At 42.1% G+C, this 20,642-nt stretch overlaps 1 protein-coding gene across 1 annotated transcript in view; it reads left to right on the top strand.

Moving 5' to 3' along the window:
- LOC137309073 (uncharacterized) overlaps nt 1-20,063 on the top strand; it is a 32,224-nt gene extending 12,161 nt beyond the window's left edge. The window contains exons 6-8 of the mRNA XM_067977397.1: nt 14,919-15,051; nt 18,188-18,325; nt 19,120-20,063. Of these exons, the coding sequence (XP_067833498.1) occupies nt 14,919-15,051; nt 18,188-18,325; nt 19,120-20,063 (1,215 nt within the window). The remainder of the gene's footprint in view (nt 1-14,918; nt 15,052-18,187; nt 18,326-19,119) is intronic.
- The last annotated feature ends 579 nt before the right edge of the window (nt 20,064-20,642 follow it).

Raw genomic sequence — 20,642 nt, 5'->3', positions numbered from 1 at the left:
GGCCACCACCGTTAATAATAGTGTTGGATCACCAACAGTAATGTTAGAGTAGGACCACCACCAATAATATTAGAGTAGGGTCACCACCAGTAATATTAGGGTAGAATCGCCAGCAGCAATGTTACACTAGATTCACCACCTGTAATGTTAGGGTAGAGTCACCACCAGTAATGTTAGAGCAGCGTCACCACCCGTGATGTTAGCAGATGCTCACCAACAGTAACCTTAGACTGGAGTTAGCACCAGTAAAGGGAGAGTAGGGTTACCAAAAGTAATGTTAGAGTCGGATGACCATCAGAAATACTGGTGTATGTTCACCGCCAGTATTGTTAGACTAGGTTCACAACCAGTTTTGTTAGAGTTGGGTCACCACCAGTAATGTTAAAGTAGTGTCAACACCAGTCATGTTAGAGTAAGTTCGCCAGCGGTAATATTAGCGTAGGGTATCCTTCAGCAATATTTGATTAGAGTCAACACCAGGTAATATTAGAGTGGGGTCACCACCAGTAACGATAACGTAGATTCACCACCAGTAATGTTAGAGTAGAGTCACCACCTGTATGTTAGATTAGACTCACCACCTGTAATGTTAGATTAGCATCACCACCAGTAGTGACGAAGTAGATTCACCACCAGTAATCTTAGAGTAGGATCACCCCCAATAATATGAGTTTAGTGTCACCACCAGTAATGTTAGAGTGGGATCGCCACCATTAATTTTAGTTTCGGATTACCATCGGTAATGTTAGAGCTGGCTCATCATCAGTAATGTTAGATTAGGCTCGCGAACAGTCAGATTGAAGTAGCGTCACCAGCATTAATATTAGATCAGTTTCACCAGCAGGGAAGTCAGAATAGTGTCACCACCTTTAATATTAGAGTAGAGACTCCAGCAATAATGTTACACTAGTGTCACCACCAATAATGTTAGATTGGCGTCACTACAACTAATGTTGGAGTACGGTCACCACAACTAGCATTAGAACAGCGTTATCTCCTGTAATGATGGAGCAGGGTCACCGCCACTAATGTTACAATAGGGTCATCACCAGCAATGTTAGTATAGTGTCAATACCAATGATGATGGAGTAGGGTCATCACCAGTAATATTAGAATGGGTTCAGCACCAGTAATGTGAGAGCAGTGCAATCACCAATAATGTTCGAGTTGTGCCACCACCGTTAGTGATAGTATTGCATCCCTACCAGTAATGTTAGAGGAGGGTCAAAACAATCAGTAATATTAGTGTAGGGTCACCATCAGTAACGTTAGAGTGGAATCACCACCAGTAATATTAGAGTAGGGTCACTACGTGTAATATTAATGTAGGATCACCAGCAGCAATGTTAGACTAGATTCACCATCAGTAATGTTGGAGTGGAGTCACCACCAGTAATGTTAGAGTAGCGTCACCACCGGTGATGTTTGAGTAGGGTCATCACCAGTAATGGTAGAGTCGGGTCACCAGCAATATTGTTATCGTCGTGTCACCACCAGTAATATTAGAGTAGAGTCAACACCAGTAATGTTACATTACTTTCGCCACCAGAATGTAAGAGTAGGTATGCCACGGGTAATATTGGAGAAGGCTAAACACCAATACTTTTATAGTTGGGTTAGCTCCAGTAATGTTAGGGCAGGATCACCACAAATAATATGGTCACCGCCAGTAATGTTAGAGTATGTTCACCACCAGTAATATTAGAGTAGGGTCACTACCAGTAATATTAGCGAATGGTTAGAAACAGTGATATTAAAGGAGAGTTATCATCAGTAATGTTGGAGTAGAATCATCACCAGTAATATTAGAGTAGGGTCACTACCTGTAATATTAATGTAGGATCACCAGCAGCAATGTTAGACTAGATTCACCATCAGTAATGTTAGAGTAGAGTCACCATCACTAATGTTAGATTCGGATCACCACCATAAATATAGCTGTATGTTCACCACCAGTAATGTTAGACAAGGTTTACCACCAGTATTGTTAGAGTTGGATCACCACCAGTGATGTCAAAGTAGTGGCACCATAAGTCAAGTTCGAGTAAGTTCGCCAGCAGTAATATTAATGTAGGTTCACAATCAGCAATATTTGAGTAGGGTCACCAATCAGTAATATTATTTTAGGATCACCACCAGTATTATTAATGTCGGGTCACCACCAATGCTGTTAGAGTAGGAAAACCACCATTAATGTTAGTGTTGGATCACCATCGGTAATTTTAGAGTTGGGTCACCACCAGTAACATGAGTGTAGGTTAGCCAACTGTAATATTGAAGTTGCGTCACCAGCATTAATATTAGATCAGGGTCACCACCAGGAAAGTTAGAATAGTGTCACCACCATTAATATTAGGCTAGAGTCACCACCAGTAATGTTACATTAGTGTCACCACCAATGATCGAGAAGGTGCACTACAGGTCATATTACAGTGGGCGTAACACCAGTAATGATAGACAAGATTCACCATCAGTAATGTTAGAGTAGGATCACCACCAGTAATGACGGACTAGATTCACCACCAGTAATGTTAGAGTATGGTCACCATCAGTAATGTTAGATTTGGGTAAACACCAGTAATGTTAGAGTAGTGTCACCATCAGTGATGTTTGTGTGGAATCTCCAGCAGTAATATTAGAGTAGTGTCACACCAATAATGTTCGATTAGGGTTACCACCATTAAAGTTATGGTAGGGTGAACACCAGTAATGATATTGTACTTTCACCCCTAGTAATGTTAGAGTGGTTTCACCACCCGTACTGTTAGTGTAGGGTCACTACCAGTAATGTTAGGGTAGGGTCACCACCAGTATTGTTTGAGTAGAATCAGCACCTGTCATGTTTGAGCAGCGTCACCACCAGTAATGTTAGAGTGGAGTCACCATCAGTAATGTCAGAGTTGGGTAAACACCAGTAACGCGAGAGTAGTTTCACCACGAGTAATGTTTGAGTTGAATTACCACCAGTAATGCGAAAGTAGTATAACACCAATATTCTTAGAGTAGGATCAACATCAGTAATGTTAGAATAGGGTCACTACCGATAATTTTAGAGTTGGGTCACCATGAATAATGTTGGACTAAAATCACCACCACTAATACTAGAGCAGCTTCATCACCAATAATGTTAGAATAGGTCGACACCAGTAATGTTAGAGTAGAGTCACCACCAGTACTGTTCGAGTAGGGTCACCACCAGTCATGTTGGAGTAAGGTCACCAGCATTAATGTTAGTGTAGGTTCACCACCAATAATGTTAGAGCAGGGTCACCACCAGTAATGTTAGAGTAGGTTCACCCACCAATAATGTTAGAGCAGGGTCACCACCAGTAATGTTAGAGTAGGTTCACCACCAATAATGTTAGAGCAGGGTCACCACCAGTAAGGTTAGTGTAGAATCATAACCATTAATGTTAGTGTAGGGACACCACCAGTAATGTTAGAGTTGAGTCTGTAAGATTCTCAAAATTCACAGATCCCCCAAAACTCGGAGAAAAACCCTAAAGAAAAGGACTTTGGACTCTTATCTAACCATTTTAGGGTTACTCAGAAAAGGACTTTGGGCTCTTTTCTAACCATTTCAGGGCGCCGCACGAGGAAGCATCAACCAGGGAAAAGTACTTTTCGAGGAATCCACGTCCTTTAAGGGACTCGCTTCCTCGTTCGGGTGACTGTAAGAATTCTGGGATTTCACCTTTTCCTTGAGTATGGAAATACTTTAGCCATTGACTGAAATCCTAAGATGGAATGATAAGTGAGAGGTCACCAGACGAATCCACAAAACACACACAGTGGAACGTGAGAGAATTAATGCTTCAGGCATATCTCTGTTTTAATGCAAAACCGACAGCAGGGGGTCGACAATCAAGGCCATTGAAAAAGGTAACTGCTTCAGACTTGGTGGGGCCATGCCTTTGTTTTAAAGCAACAACTAGGACGTTGGATACAAAAGGAAGCCTTGTGTAACAAGCTCTAAAAAAATCGGAATTAACAATGACCCATCGGGAGAAGCAATTGCAACATGATGACGGACTCTCAAAAAGCCATCAAAGATTCTTAAGAACTTTGTAAGAACTGCTTAAACAGACATGAAGTGTTTTTTTTAAGGTATCGTAGACCATTGTAAGAGAGGGTTATTAGAAGTGGAAACTCGAAACCTCTCTCTCTCTCTCTCTCTCTGGTTCTTGCTGGCTGCTTGTCTTGTTCTGCCTGTCTCTGGAAGGAAGAGCAGTTTCCAGCAGACAACAAGGAAAGCAATTCGACAGCGAAGGTCAGCAGCTAGAGAAGCAGGCCGACACACAAGAAGAAACCAGAGCAACAGCCCCAGTGACCATCAGACACCTCGCGGCAACAAGGGCCTTACGAAACAACCAACCGAATACTACCACCAACCAACTGGGTAATATTGGGCCACCGCAACCAAAGAAAACCAACTCGGGAGAAAACCGAAGATCCGCAAAGTTTCCACTCTACAATCTATTTCTGACTTACCTCTGGGTGAATTACTGTCAAGGATTTGTTTGGTGAGCATTATCCCTGGCCCTCTAGCGTCCAACTTATCTAGTACAGTGGGATTGGGAGGGGTGGAGTATCTTTCTGCAGTAATTTCCCTCGTGTGCACCGAAGTGTTCCCCATTTTATTAGAGTGTTAAGATTGTTGTGTGTATTTTCTCTCTTGAATAAAGGTCAAAGTTTCTTGCACCAAAACCAGTTGTCTGCTGCACTTTGTCACAACCCCCAAATAAGTCCAAGGTCTAGAACCCAGGGAGTGGGAGCGATTCGGACCGCTCAGAAGTCAGAGGTGAAGCTGACACACACCACCACCCCCTACAGTCACCGCCAATAATATTAGAATAGGGTCACCAACAATAATGTTGGAGCAGTGTCACCACTAGTAATGTTAGAGTCGGGTCACCACCAATAATGTTAGAGCAGGGTCACCACCAATAATGTTAGAGTAGGGTCACCACCAATAACAATAGAGTTGGGTCACCACCAATAATAATAGAGTAGGGTCACCACCAGTAATATTAGAATAGGGTCACCACCAGTAATATTAGAATAGGGTCACCACCAATAATGTTATAATCGGGTCACCACCAATAATGTCAGAATAGGGTCACCACCAATAATGTTAGAGTGGAGTCACCACCAATAATGTTAGTGTCGGGTCACCGCCAATAATATTAGAGTCGGGTCACAACCAATAATATGAGAGTAGAGTCACCAACAATAATATTAGAGTAGGGTCACCACCAATTATATTAGAATAGTGTCACCATCAATAATGTTAGAGTGGAGTCACCACCAATAATATCAGTGTAGGGTCAACACCAATAATATTAGAATAAGGTCACCACCAATAATATTAGAGTCTAGTCACCACCAATAATTTTAGTGTTAGGTCACTACCAGTAATGTTAGAGTAGGGTCACCACCAGAAATGTTAGTGTATGGTCACCACCATTAATGTTAGTGTCGGGTCACCACCATTAATGTTAGTGTCGGGTCACCACCAGTACTGTTAGAGTAGGGTCACCGCGAATAATATTAGAGTAGGTTCACCACCAGTAATGTTAGTACAGGATCACCACCATTAATGTTAGTTTAGAGTCACCACCAGTAATGTTAGAGTAGGGTCGCCGCCAATAATATTAGAGTGGGTTGACCACCAATAATGTTAGAGCAGGGTCACGACCAGTAATGTTAGAGTAGAATCACCACCAGTAATGTTAGTGTAGGATCACCACCAGTAATGTTAGTACAGGATCACCACCATTAATGTTAGTTTAGAGTCACCACCAGTAATGTTAGTGTAGGATCACCACCAGTAATGTTTGTGTCGCGTCACCACCAGTAATGTTAGAGCAGCGTCACCACCCGTGATGTTAGCAGATGCTCACCAACAGTAACCTTAGACTGGAGTTAGCACCAGTAAAGGGAGAGTAGGGTTACCAAAAGTAATGTTAGAGTCGGATGACCATCAGAAATACTGGTGTATGTTCACCGCCAGTATTGTTAGACTAGGTTCACAACCAGTTTTGTTAGAGTTGGGTCACCACCAGTAATGTTAAAGTAGTGTCAACACCAGTCATGTTAGAGTAAGTTCGCCAGCGGTAATATTAGCGTAGGGTATCCTTCAGCAATATTTGATTAGAGTCAACACCAGGTAATATTAGAGTGGGGTCACCACCAGTAACGATAACGTAGATTCACCACCAGTAATGTTAGAGTAGAGTCACCACCTGTATGTTAGATTAGACTCACCACCTGTAATGTTAGATTAGCATCACCACCAGTAGTGACGAAGTAGATTCACCACCAGTAATCTTAGAGTAGGATCACCCCCAATAATATGAGTTTAGTGTCACCACCAGTAATGTTAGAGTGGGATCGCCACCATTAATTTTAGTTTCGGATTACCATCGGTAATGTTAGAGCTGGCTCATCATCAGTAATGTTAGATTAGGCTCGCGAACAGTCAGATTGAAGTAGCGTCACCAGCATTAATATTAGATCAGTTTCACCAGCAGGGAAGTCAGAATAGTGTCACCACCTTTAATATTAGAGTAGAGACTCCAGCAATAATGTTACACTAGTGTCACCACCAATAATGTTAGATTGGCGTCACTACAACTAATGTTGGAGTACGGTCACCACAACTAGCATTAGAACAGCGTTATCTCCTGTAATGATGGAGCAGGGTCACCGCCACTAATGTTACAATAGGGTCATCACCAGCAATGTTAGTATAGTGTCAATACCAATGATGATGGAGTAGGGTCATCACCAGTAATATTAGAATGGGTTCAGCACCAGTAATGTGAGAGCAGTGCAATCACCAATAATGTTCGAGTTGTGCCACCACCGTTAGTGATAGTATTGCATCCCTACCAGTAATGTTAGAGGAGGGTCAAAACAATCAGTAATATTAGTGTAGGGTCACCATCAGTAACGTTAGAGTGGAATCACCACCAGTAATATTAGAGTAGGGTCACTACGTGTAATATTAATGTAGGATCACCAGCAGCAATGTTAGACTAGATTCACCATCAGTAATGTTGGAGTGGAGTCACCACCAGTAATGTTAGAGTAGCGTCACCACCGGTGATGTTTGAGTAGGGTCATCACCAGTAATGGTAGAGTCGGGTCACCAGCAATATTGTTATCGTCGTGTCACCACCAGTAATATTAGAGTAGAGTCAACACCAGTAATGTTACATTACTTTCGCCACCAGAATGTAAGAGTAGGTATGCCACGGGTAATATTGGAGAAGGCTAAACACCAATACTTTTATAGTTGGGTTAGCTCCAGTAATGTTAGGGCAGGATCACCACAAATAATATGGTCACCGCCAGTAATGTTAGAGTATGTTCACCACCAGTAATATTAGAGTAGGGTCACTACCAGTAATATTAGCGAATGGTTAGAAACAGTGATATTAAAGGAGAGTTATCATCAGTAATGTTGGAGTAGAATCATCACCAGTAATATTAGAGTAGGGTCACTACCTGTAATATTAATGTAGGATCACCAGCAGCAATGTTAGACTAGATTCACCATCAGTAATATTAGAGTAGAGTCACCATCACTAATGTTAGATTCGGATCACCACCATAAATATAGCTGTATGTTCACCACCAGTAATGTTAGACAAGGTTTACCACCAGTATTGTTAGAGTTGGATCACCACCAGTGATGTCAAAGTAGTGGCACCATAAGTCAAGTTCGAGTAAGTTCGCCAGCAGTAATATTAATGTAGGTTCACAATCAGCAATATTTGAGTAGGGTCACCAATCAGTAATATTATTTTAGGATCACCACCAGTATTATTAATGTCGGGTCACCACCAATGCTGTTAGAGTAGGAAAACCACCATTAATGTTAGTGTTGGATCACCATCGGTAATTTTAGAGTTGGGTCACCACCAGTAACATGAGTGTAGGTTAGCCAACTGTAATATTGAAGTTGCGTCACCAGCATTAATATTAGATCAGGGTCACCACCAGGAAAGTTAGAATAGTGTCACCACCATTAATATTAGGCTAGAGTCACCACCAGTAATGTTACATTAGTGTCACCACCAATGATCGAGAAGGTGCACTACAGGTCATATTACAGTGGGCGTAACACCAGTAATGATAGACAAGATTCACCATCAGTAATGTTAGAGTAGGATCACCACCAGTAATGACGGACTAGATTCACCACCAGTAATGTTAGAGTATGGTCACCATCAGTAATGTTAGATTTGGGTAAACACCAGTAATGTTAGAGTAGTGTCACCATCAGTGATGTTTGTGTGGAATCTCCAGCAGTAATATTAGAGTAGTGTCACACCAATAATGTTCGATTAGGGTTACCACCATTAAAGTTATGGTAGGGTGAACACCAGTAATGATATTGTACTTTCACCCCTAGTAATGTTAGAGTGGTTTCACCACCCGTACTGTTAGTGTAGGGTCACTACCAGTAATGTTAGGGTAGGGTCACCACCAGTATTGTTTGAGTAGAATCAGCACCTGTCATGTTTGAGCAGCGTCACCACCAGTAATGTTAGAGTGGAGTCACCATCAGTAATGTCAGAGTTGGGTAAACACCAGTAACGCGAGAGTAGTTTCACCACGAGTAATGTTTGAGTTGAATTACCACCAGTAATGCGAAAGTAGTATAACACCAATATTCTTAGAGTAGGATCAACATCAGTAATGTTAGAATAGGGTCACTACCGATAATTTTAGAGTTGGGTCACCATGAATAATGTTGGACTAAAATCACCACCACTAATACTAGAGCAGCTTCATCACCAATAATGTTAGAATAGGTCGACACCAGTAATGTTAGAGTAGAGTCACCACCAGTACTGTTCGAGTAGGGTCACCACCAGTCATGTTGGAGTAAGGTCACCAGCATTAATGTTAGTGTAGGTTCACCACCAATAATGTTAGAGCAGGGTCACCACCAGTAATGTTAGAGTAGGTTCACCCACCAATAATGTTAGAGCAGGGTCACCACCAGTAATGTTAGAGTAGGTTCACCACCAATAATGTTAGAGCAGGGTCACCACCAGTAAGGTTAGTGTAGAATCATAACCATTAATGTTAGTGTAGGGACACCACCAGTAATGTTAGAGTTGAGTCTGTAAGATTCTCAAAATTCACAGATCCCCCAAAACTCGGAGAAAAACCCTAAAGAAAAGGACTTTGGACTCTTATCTAACCATTTTAGGGTTACTCAGAAAAGGACTTTGGGCTCTTTTCTAACCATTTCAGGGCGCCGCACGAGGAAGCATCAACCAGGGAAAAGTACTTTTCGAGGAATCCACGTCCTTTAAGGGACTCGCTTCCTCGTTCGGGTGACTGTAAGAATTCTGGGATTTCACCTTTTCCTTGAGTATGGAAATACTTTAGCCATTGACTGAAATCCTAAGATGGAATGATAAGTGAGAGGTCACCAGACGAATCCACAAAACACACACAGTGGAACGTGAGAGAATTAATGCTTCAGGCATATCTCTGTTTTAATGCAAAACCGACAGCAGGGGGTCGACAATCAAGGCCATTGAAAAAGGTAACTGCTTCAGACTTGGTGGGGCCATGCCTTTGTTTTAAAGCAACAACTAGGACGTTGGATACAAAAGGAAGCCTTGTGTAACAAGCTCTAAAAAAATCGGAATTAACAATGACCCATCGGGAGAAGCAATTGCAACATGATGACGGACTCTCAAAAAGCCATCAAAGATTCTTAAGAACTTTGTAAGAACTGCTTAAACAGACATGAAGTGTTTTTTTTAAGGTATCGTAGACCATTGTAAGAGAGGGTTATTAGAAGTGGAAACTCGAAACCTCTCTCTCTCTCTCTCTCTCTGGTTCTTGCTGGCTGCTTGTCTTGTTCTGCCTGTCTCTGGAAGGAAGAGCAGTTTCCAGCAGACAACAAGGAAAGCAATTCGACAGCGAAGGTCAGCAGCTAGAGAAGCAGGCCGACACACAAGAAGAAACCAGAGCAACAGCCCCAGTGACCATCAGACACCTCGCGGCAACAAGGGCCTTACGAAACAACCAACCGAATACTACCACCAACCAACTGGGTAATATTGGGCCACCGCAACCAAAGAAAACCAACTCGGGAGAAAACCGAAGATCCGCAAAGTTTCCACTCTACAATCTATTTCTGACTTACCTCTGGGTGAATTACTGTCAAGGATTTGTTTGGTGAGCATTATCCCTGGCCCTCTAGCGTCCAACTTATCTAGTACAGTGGGATTGGGAGGGGTGGAGTATCTTTCTGCAGTAATTTCCCTCGTGTGCACCGAAGTGTTCCCCATTTTATTAGAGTGTTAAGATTGTTGTGTGTATTTTCTCTCTTGAATAAAGGTCAAAGTTTCTTGCACCAAAACCAGTTGTCTGCTGCACTTTGTCACAACCCCCAAATAAGTCCAAGGTCTAGAACCCAGGGAGTGGGAGCGATTCGGACCGCTCAGAAGTCAGAGGTGAAGCTGACACACACCACCACCCCCTACAGTCACCGCCAATAATATTAGAATAGGGTCACCAACAATAATGTTGGAGCAGTGTCACCACTAGTAATGTTAGAGTCGGGTCACCACCAATAATGTTAGAGCAGGGTCACCACCAATAATGTTAGAGTAGGGTCACCACCAATAACAATAGAGTTGGGTCACCACCAATAATAATAGAGTAGGGTCACCACCAGTAATATTAGAATAGGGTCACCACCAGTAATATTAGAATAGGGTCACCACCAATAATGTTATAATCGGGTCACCACCAATAATGTCAGAATAGGGTCACCACCAATAATGTTAGAGTGGAGTCACCACCAATAATGTTAGTGTCGGGTCACCGCCAATAATATTAGAGTCGGGTCACAACCAATAATATGAGAGTAGAGTCACCAACAATAATATTAGAGTAGGGTCACCACCAATTATATTAGAATAGTGTCACCATCAATAATGTTAGAGTGGAGTCACCACCAATAATATCAGTGTAGGGTCAACACCAATAATATTAGAATAAGGTCACCACCAATAATATTAGAGTCTAGTCACCACCAATAATTTTAGTGTTAGGTCACTACCAGTAATGTTAGAGTAGGGTCACCACCAGAAATGTTAGTGTATGGTCACCACCATTAATGTTAGTGTCGGGTCACCACCATTAATGTTAGTGTCGGGTCACCACCAGTACTGTTAGAGTAGGGTCACCGCGAATAATATTAGAGTAGGTTCACCACCAGTAATGTTAGTACAGGATCACCACCATTAATGTTAGTTTAGAGTCACCACCAGTAATGTTAGAGTAGGGTCGCCGCCAATAATATTAGAGTGGGTTGACCACCAATAATGTTAGAGCAGGGTCACGACCAGTAATGTTAGAGTAGAATCACCACCAGTAATGTTAGTGTAGGATCACCACCAGTAATGTTAGTACAGGATCACCACCATTAATGTTAGTTTAGAGTCACCACCAGTAATGTTAGTGTAGGATCACCACCAGTAATGTTTGTGTCGCGTCACCACCAGTAATGTTAGAGCAGCGTCACCACCCGTGATGTTAGCAGATGCTCACCAACAGTAACCTTAGACTGGAGTTAGCACCAGTAAAGGGAGAGTAGGGTTACCAAAAGTAATGTTAGAGTCGGATGACCATCAGAAATACTGGTGTATGTTCACCGCCAGTATTGTTAGACTAGGTTCACAACCAGTTTTGTTAGAGTTGGGTCACCACCAGTAATGTTAAAGTAGTGTCAACACCAGTCATGTTAGAGTAAGTTCGCCAGCGGTAATATTAGCGTAGGGTATCCTTCAGCAATATTTGATTAGAGTCAACACCAGGTAATATTAGAGTGGGGTCACCACCAGTAACGATAACGTAGATTCACCACCAGTAATGTTAGAGTAGAGTCACCACCTGTATGTTAGATTAGACTCACCACCTGTAATGTTAGATTAGCATCACCACCAGTAGTGACGAAGTAGATTCACCACCAGTAATCTTAGAGTAGGATCACCCCCAATAATATGAGTTTAGTGTCACCACCAGTAATGTTAGAGTGGGATCGCCACCATTAATTTTAGTTTCGGATTACCATCGGTAATGTTAGAGCTGGCTCATCATCAGTAATGTTAGATTAGGCTCGCGAACAGTCAGATTGAAGTAGCGTCACCAGCATTAATATTAGATCAGTTTCACCAGCAGGGAAGTCAGAATAGTGTCACCACCTTTAATATTAGAGTAGAGACTCCAGCAATAATGTTACACTAGTGTCACCACCAATAATGTTAGATTGGCGTCACTACAACTAATGTTGGAGTACGGTCACCACAACTAGCATTAGAACAGCGTTATCTCCTGTAATGATGGAGCAGGGTCACCGCCACTAATGTTACAATAGGGTCATCACCAGCAATGTTAGTATAGTGTCAATACCAATGATGATGGAGTAGGGTCATCACCAGTAATATTAGAATGGGTTCAGCACCAGTAATGTGAGAGCAGTGCAATCACCAATAATGTTCGAGTTGTGCCACCACCGTTAGTGATAGTATTGCATCCCTACCAGTAATGTTAGAGGAGGGTCAAAACAATCAGTAATATTAGTGTAGGGTCACCATCAGTAACGTTAGAGTGGAATCACCACCAGTAATATTAGAGTAGGGTCACTACGTGTAATATTAATGTAGGATCACCAGCAGCAATGTTAGACTAGATTCACCATCAGTAATGTTGGAGTGGAGTCACCACCAGTAATGTTAGAGTAGCGTCACCACCGGTGATGTTTGAGTAGGGTCATCACCAGTAATGGTAGAGTCGGGTCACCAGCAATATTGTTATCGTCGTGTCACCACCAGTAATATTAGAGTAGAGTCAACACCAGTAATGTTACATTACTTTCGCCACCAGAATGTAAGAGTAGGTATGCCACGGGTAATATTGGAGAAGGCTAAACACCAATACTTTTATAGTTGGGTTAGCTCCAGTAATGTTAGGGCAGGATCACCACAAATAATATGGTCACCGCCAGTAATGTTAGAGTATGTTCACCACCAGTAATATTAGAGTAGGGTCACTACCAGTAATATTAGCGAATGGTTAGAAACAGTGATATTAAAGGAGAGTTATCATCAGTAATGTTGGAGTAGAATCATCACCAGTAATATTAGAGTAGGGTCACTACCTGTAATATTAATGTAGGATCACCAGCAGCAATGTTAGACTAGATTCACCATCAGTAATGTTAGAGTAGAGTCACCATCACTAATGTTAGATTCGGATCACCACCATAAATATAGCTGTATGTTCACCACCAGTAATGTTAGACAAGGTTTACCACCAGTATTGTTAGAGTTGGATCACCACCAGTGATGTCAAAGTAGTGGCACCATAAGTCAAGTTCGAGTAAGTTCGCCAGCAGTAATATTAGTGTAGGTTCACAATCAGCAATATTTGAGTAGGGTCACCAATCAGTAATATTATTTTAGGATCACCACCAGTATTATTAATGTCGGGTCACCACCAATGCTGTTAGAGTAGGAAAACCACCATTAATGTTAGTGTTGGATCACCATCGGTAATTTTAGAGTTGGGTCACCACCAGTAACATGAGTGTAGGTTAGCCAACTGTAATATTGAAGTTGCGTCACCAGCATTAATATTAGATCAGGGTCACCACCAGGAAAGTTAGAATAGTGTCACCACCATTAATATTAGGCTAGAGTCACCACCAGTAATGTTACATTAGTGTCACCACCAATGATCGAGAAGGTGCACTACAGGTCATATTACAGTGGGCGTAACACCAGTAATGATAGACAAGATTCACCATCAGTAATGTTAGAGTAGGATCACCACCAGTAATGACGGACTAGATTCACCACCAGTAATGTTAGAGTATGGTCACCATCAGTAATGTTAGATTTGGGTAAACACCAGTAATGTTAGAGTAGTGTCACCATCAGTGATGTTTGTGTGGAATCTCCAGCAGTAATATTAGAGTAGTGTCACACCAATAATGTTCGATTAGGGTTACCACCATTAAAGTTATGGTAGGGTGAACACCAGTAATGATATTGTACTTTCACCCCTAGTAATGTTAGAGTGGTTTCACCACCCGTACTGTTAGTGTAGGGTCACTACCAGTAATGTTAGGGTAGGGTCACCACCAGTATTGTTTGAGTAGAATCAGCACCTGTCATGTTTGAGCAGCGTCACCACCAGTAATGTTAGAGTGGAGTCACCATCAGTAATGTCAGAGTTGGGTAAACACCAGTAACGCGAGAGTAGTTTCACCACGAGTAATGTTTGAGTTGAATTACCACCAGTAATGCGAAAGTAGTATAACACCAATATTCTTAGAGTAGGATCAACATCAGTAATGTTAGAATAGGGTCACTACCGATAATTTTAGAGTTGGGTCACCATGAATAATGTTGGACTAAAATCACCACCACTAATACTAGAGCAGCTTCATCACCAATAATGTTAGAATAGGTCGACACCAGTAATGTTAGAGTAGAGTCACCACCAGTACTGTTCGAGTAGGGTCACCACCAGTCATGTTGGAGTAAGGTCACCAGCATTAATGTTAGTGTAGGTTCACCACCAATAATGTTAGAGCAGGGTCACCACCAGTAATGTTAGAGTAGGTTCACCCACCAATAATGTTAGAGCAGGGTCACCACCAGTAATGTTAGAGTAGGTTCACCACCAATAATGTTAGAGCAGGGTCACCACCAGTAAGGTTAGTGTAGAATCATAACCATTAATGTTAGTGTAGGGACACCACCAGTAATGTTAGAGTTGAGTCTGTAAGATTCTCAAAATTCACAGATCCCCCAAAACTCGGAGAAAAACCCTAAAGAAAAGGACTTTGGACTCTTATCTAACCATTTTAGGGTTACTCAGAAAAGGACTTTGGGCTCTTTTCTAACCATTTCAGGGCGCCGCACGAGGAAGCATCAACCAGGGAAAAGTACTTTTCGAGGAATCCACGTCCTTTAAGGGACTCGCTTCCTCGTTCGGGTGACTGTAAGAATTCTGGGATTTCACCTTTTCCTTGAGTATGGAAATACTTTAGCCATTGACTGAAATCCTAAGATGGAATGATAAGTGAGAGGTCACCAGACGAATCCACAAAACACACACAGTGGAACGTGAGAGAATTAATGCTTCAGGCATATCTCTGTTTTAATGCAAAACCGACAGCAGGGGGTCGACAATCAAGGCCATTGAAAAAGGTAACTGCTTCAGACTTGGTGGGGCCATGCCTTTGTTTTAAAGCAACAACTAGGACGTTGGATACAAAAGGAAGCCTTGTGTAACAAGCTCTAAAAAAAATCGGAATTAACAATGACCCATCGGGAGAAGCAATTGCAACATGATGACGGACTCTCAAAAAGCCATCAAAGATTCTTAAGAACTTTGTAAGAACTGCTTAAACAGACATGAAGTGTTTTTTTTAAGGTATCGTAGACCATTGTAAGAGAGGGTTATTAGAAGTGGAAACTCGAAACCTCTCTCTCTCTCTCTCTCTCTGGTTCTTGCTGGCTGCTTGTCTTGTTCTGCCTGTCTCTGGAAGGAAGAGCAGTTTCCAGCAGACAACAAGGAAAGCAATTCGACAGCGAAGGTCAGCAGCTAGAGAAGCAGGCCGACACACAAGAAGAAACCAGAGCAACAGCCCCAGTGACCATCAGACACCTCGCGGCAACAAGGGCCTTACGAAACAACCAACCGAATACTACCACCAACCAACTGGGTAATATTGGGCCACCGCAACCAAAGAAAACCAACTCGGGAGAAAACCGAAGATCCGCAAAGTTTCCACTCTACAATCTATTTCTGACTTACCTCTGGGTGAATTACTGTCAAGGATTTGTTTGGTGAGCATTATCCCTGGCCCTCTAGCGTCCAACTTATCTAGTACAGTGGGATTGGGAGGGGTGGAGTATCTTTCTGCAGTAATTTCCCTCGTGTGCACCGAAGTGTTCCCCATTTTATTAGAGTGTTAAGATTGTTGTGTGTATTTTCTCTCTTGAATAAAGGTCAAAGTTTCTTGCACCAAAACCAGTTGTCTGCTGCACTTTGTCACAACCCCCAAATAAGTCCAAGGTCTAGAACCCAGGGAGTGGGAGCGATTCGGACCGCTCAGAAGTCAGAGGTGAAGCTGACACACACCACCACCCCCTACAGTCACCGCCAATAATATTAGAATAGGGTCACCAACAATAATGTTGGAGCAGTGTCACCACTAGTAATGTTAGAGTCGGGTCACCACCAATAATGTTAGAGCAGGGTCACCACCAATAATGTTAGAGTAGGGTCACCACCAATAACAATAGAGTTGGGTCACCACCAATAATAATAGAGTAGGGTCACCACCAGTAATATTAGAATAGGGTCACCACCAGTAATATTAGAATAGGGTCACCACCAATAATGTTATAATCGGGTCACCACCAATAATGTCAGAATAGGGTCACCACCAATAATGTTAGAGTGGAGTCACCACCAATAATGTTAGTGTCGGGTCACCGCCAATAATATTAGAGTCGGGTCACAACCAATAATATGAGAGTAGAGTCACCAACAATAATATTAGAGTAGGGTCACCACCAATTATATTAGAATAGTGTCACCATCAATAATGTTAGAGTGGAGTCACCACCAATAATATCAGTGTAGGGTCAACACCAATAATATTAGAATAAGGTCACCACCAATAATATTAGAGTCCAGTCACCACCAATAATTTTAGTGTTAGGTCACTACCAGTAATGTTAGAGTAGGGTCACCACCAGAAATGTTAGTGTATGGTCACCACCATTAATGTTAGTGTCGGGTCACCACCATTAATGTTAGTGTCGGGTCACCACCAGTACTGTTAGAGTAGGGTCACCGCGAATAATATTAGAGTAGGTTCACCACCAGTAATGTTAGTACAGGATCACCACCATTAATGTTAGTTTAGAGTCACCACCAGTAATGTTAGAGTAGGGTCGCCGCCAATAATATTAGAGTGGGTTGACCACCAATAATGTTAGAGCAGGGTCACGACCAGTAATGTTAGAGTAGAATCACCACCAGTAATGTTAATGTAGGATCACCACCAGTAATGTTAGTACAGGATCACCACCATTAATGTTAGTTTAGAGTCACCACCAGTAATGTTAGTGTAGGATCACCACCAGTAATGTTTGTGTCGCGTCACCACCAGTAATGTTAGAGTAGCGTCGCCGCCAATAATATGAGAGTAGGGTCACTACCAATAATGTTAGAGCAGGGGCACCACCAGTAATGTTAGAGTAGGGTCACCGCCAATAATGTTAGAGTAGTGTCGCCACCAATAATATTAGAGAAGTGTCAACACAAATAATCTTAGGGTAGCGTCACCACCAATAATAATAGTGTAGGGTCACCACCAGTAATGTTATTGTAGGGTCCCCACCAGTATTGTGAATGTAGTGTCAACACCAATAATGTTAGAATAGATTCACCAAAATACAGTTAGAATGGAGTCACCACCAATAATGCGAGTGTAGTATCACCACTAATTTTAGAGTATAGTGACCACCTGTAATGTTGGTGGACGGTCACCACCAGCAATTTCATATTCGGGTCACCACCAGTAATGTTAGATAAGGGTCACGATATTAATGTTGGAGGATGATCACCACCAGTAATGTTAGAATTGACTCACTACCAGTCATGTTAGATACAGATCACTCCCAGTCATATTCGCGTCGGTTCACCACCAGTAATCTGAGATTAGTTTCACCACCAGTAATGTTAGTGTAGTTTCACCACCAGTAATGTTAAAGCCGTGTCACCACCAGGTAGCATCACAGTACAGAACAAATTTTAAATATTCAACGGATGAGTTAAGATTTCAGCGAATTAATAAGATGCCCGAAGAACCTTCTGCAGGGTCTGGAAGGGAAGACCCCAGCGGGGATCACTGCGTATGCGCAGAGTACATTTCTCCATGATTACTCTCTGTTAATTAATTCAAATGGAAGGAGTTTCATGACTGAGCGGTACAATTTCCCGATTGACCTCCCGTGTGCACTGGAGCGGAAAATCTTGTCTTGTTTGTTAAGTGACTGTAACTAACGCCAATTATTGTGTAAACTGATTTTCACACTGGGACACGGATTGTTCTATAAAGGTGGAGCTTATCTGGTACATTCCAGTCGGAACGGTAAAGCGGACAGAATTGACACAGTCTTCCAAAAAATGGAAGGGCCAACAATTCTACTGATAAAAGATATCTATTACCCTGTTCTAGCTACTTTCGCTATTCCCGGTAAGTCAATATATGCTGTTGTCTAATAGTTGTTGACAATCTCACTGTTAATGATGTGTAACAGATTCCGAGAATGTCCTCTTTTATCCATCGGGACAAGTTGGTGAATATCAGCAGTAATCCTCTCCGTCCTCACGGCCGGTGAGCCACTGTTCTGGTCGGTAAACCGTGGGCACTTAGCGCCCAACATTACTCCCTATACCGCGGAGGTTGAGGCTAATCCCCCGGCCCCTCCAACATTCATCAACTCATTAGTACCACTGTTCTCTATCTACTTTAATTAGATAATTCCTCGGACTGCAGCGCCTCCACCCAACAGGGGAGTTTGAAAGATATTTTGAGAAATAATTGCCGTTCAGGGGGCTGCTCCCCATTCCTGTGCTGCAAAGAAATTTCGCAGTTCCACCAGTTGCCGGTCTATCACTGAACAACCTCATCGCGGCGATTATAAATAGAAAAAGCGCAGAGTTTCGACCGAAATTGAATGTTTTTGTCTCAACTGATTGATTTATTTGAATTATTATCTTCACAGTAATTGCTGCGAAATTATATTTAGTAATTGAGGACGTCTGACTTAAGTATGCTGGAAGGACGGCGCATTTTCAAACCCTCTATCTTGAGTATTCAATGATTTCTTTATTTTAAACAAAATGTCATTAATGCTCATCGTTATTTAAAAAACAAATCCGTGTGCATAACCTTAAGTAGGGACACATTGGAACATTTCCCTACAATATGCTGTGAGATTTATCTGACTTTCCCCGTTAATTACCTCTTTTCCCTCTTTCTTACAGCGAACCTATTGACAATTGTGATTCTCTCCAGAGGAAATTGCGGCCTTTCCAAATGTATCTCTGTCTACATGGTGGCCATGGCAACAGCAGATCTCCTGGTCATGATCATTCATGTAATCGTGTATCATATTCTCAATTACCACTTTCCAAATTCATTTCTAACCTACACTGACGTTTGTAAGTTCATTCATTGCATGAATTGTATCACCATAGATATATCAGTATGGTTTACCGCCTTGTTCACATTTGACCGATTTGTAGCCATATGTTGTGAGAAGTTTAAAAGAAAGTATTGCACGGTGAGAACTGCGGCCGCGGTTATAACAGCCGTCACTGTCCTTTTCTGTTTACAGAACACACCCTTTTGGTTTGCATATGAACCTGAACGAATAATTAACAATATTCCTTGGGGTTGCCGCTCCAGAGTGGACTTTTTCTCATCGCCTACAGGTGTTGTGTACTCTTGGTTGAAAAGTATTTTCGTTCCATGGATTCCTTTTGCATTGATGTTACTGTTTAATTGTTTGATAGTCAGAAGCATTTTTGCAGCCAATAAAGCCCGCAGGGGACTCCGGCGTCACAGCAATGAGAATCAGAGCGATCCAGAGATGGAGAACAGAAGGAAATCCATCATTTTACTGTTCAGTGTATCGGGCAGTTTTTTACTGTTGTGGCTGACAGCTGCCGTGAGTTTTTTAACCAGTAGACTGACAAACATCGTGCATTACCGAGGCGATTATGGAGCCCCTGTTTATATTGCGACTGAATCCGGATATCTGCTTATGTATTTGAGTTCCTGCACAAACACGTGTATTTATGCAGCTACCCAAACTAAATTCAGGGAAGAGCTGAAGAAGGTGGCGAAATCTCCTTGGACATTTATTCTAACATTGGTTAAGAAAATGAAAAACAAAACCAAAGCTTCCTGTCCTAACGAGAGCTGAATTACATCCGGTCTCTCATTTTAGAATGGCAGTCTGGATTTTTCTTGTGAAAATGAGCAGGTGTCATGAAATATTTCTTCCATTGTGTGCCTTGTATTTGATGTCTGCTGCGTTCCCTTGGTGAACAGAATCGTTTCCTGCTAAAACAACGGGCTTCCCGCTCAAGTTTAAAAGAGAACAGACATAATGGAGCTTCAGCAGTGGAATAGAAAGTGTGGGCGTCAGCGTTAACTGTGTTACACCGCAGGGACTGGAATGAGACCCGCCAGTTTAATTAATAGATAACATTTTCTTTGGTGTCGAAACAATAAATGGTCTTGCAATCGTGGTTATTTGTAATTCTTCTGTAATCTTGGTGTGAATGTTGCAGACGCTGGTCTCCCATCAGATTTCGCTCCCCATTGATTCCTGGCCTAATAGAATGGGGCCCTGTCCCCTGATGAGTGATATAATGATGGAAACAGTAGGATCTTGACTCGTCTGTATGATTCTATACGTCCCTGTTTATAGATATTGAGTTAAAAATCTCAACTCAGCACCAACATGTTGAAATTTTATAATAGGGGAACAGATCATTCG

The sequence above is a fragment of the Heptranchias perlo genome, chromosome 3 (assembly GCF_035084215.1).
Source record: "Heptranchias perlo isolate sHepPer1 chromosome 3, sHepPer1.hap1, whole genome shotgun sequence".
NCBI lineage: Eukaryota > Metazoa > Chordata > Chondrichthyes > Hexanchiformes > Hexanchidae > Heptranchias > Heptranchias perlo.
This window is presented reverse-complemented; position numbering and strand designations above follow the sequence as displayed.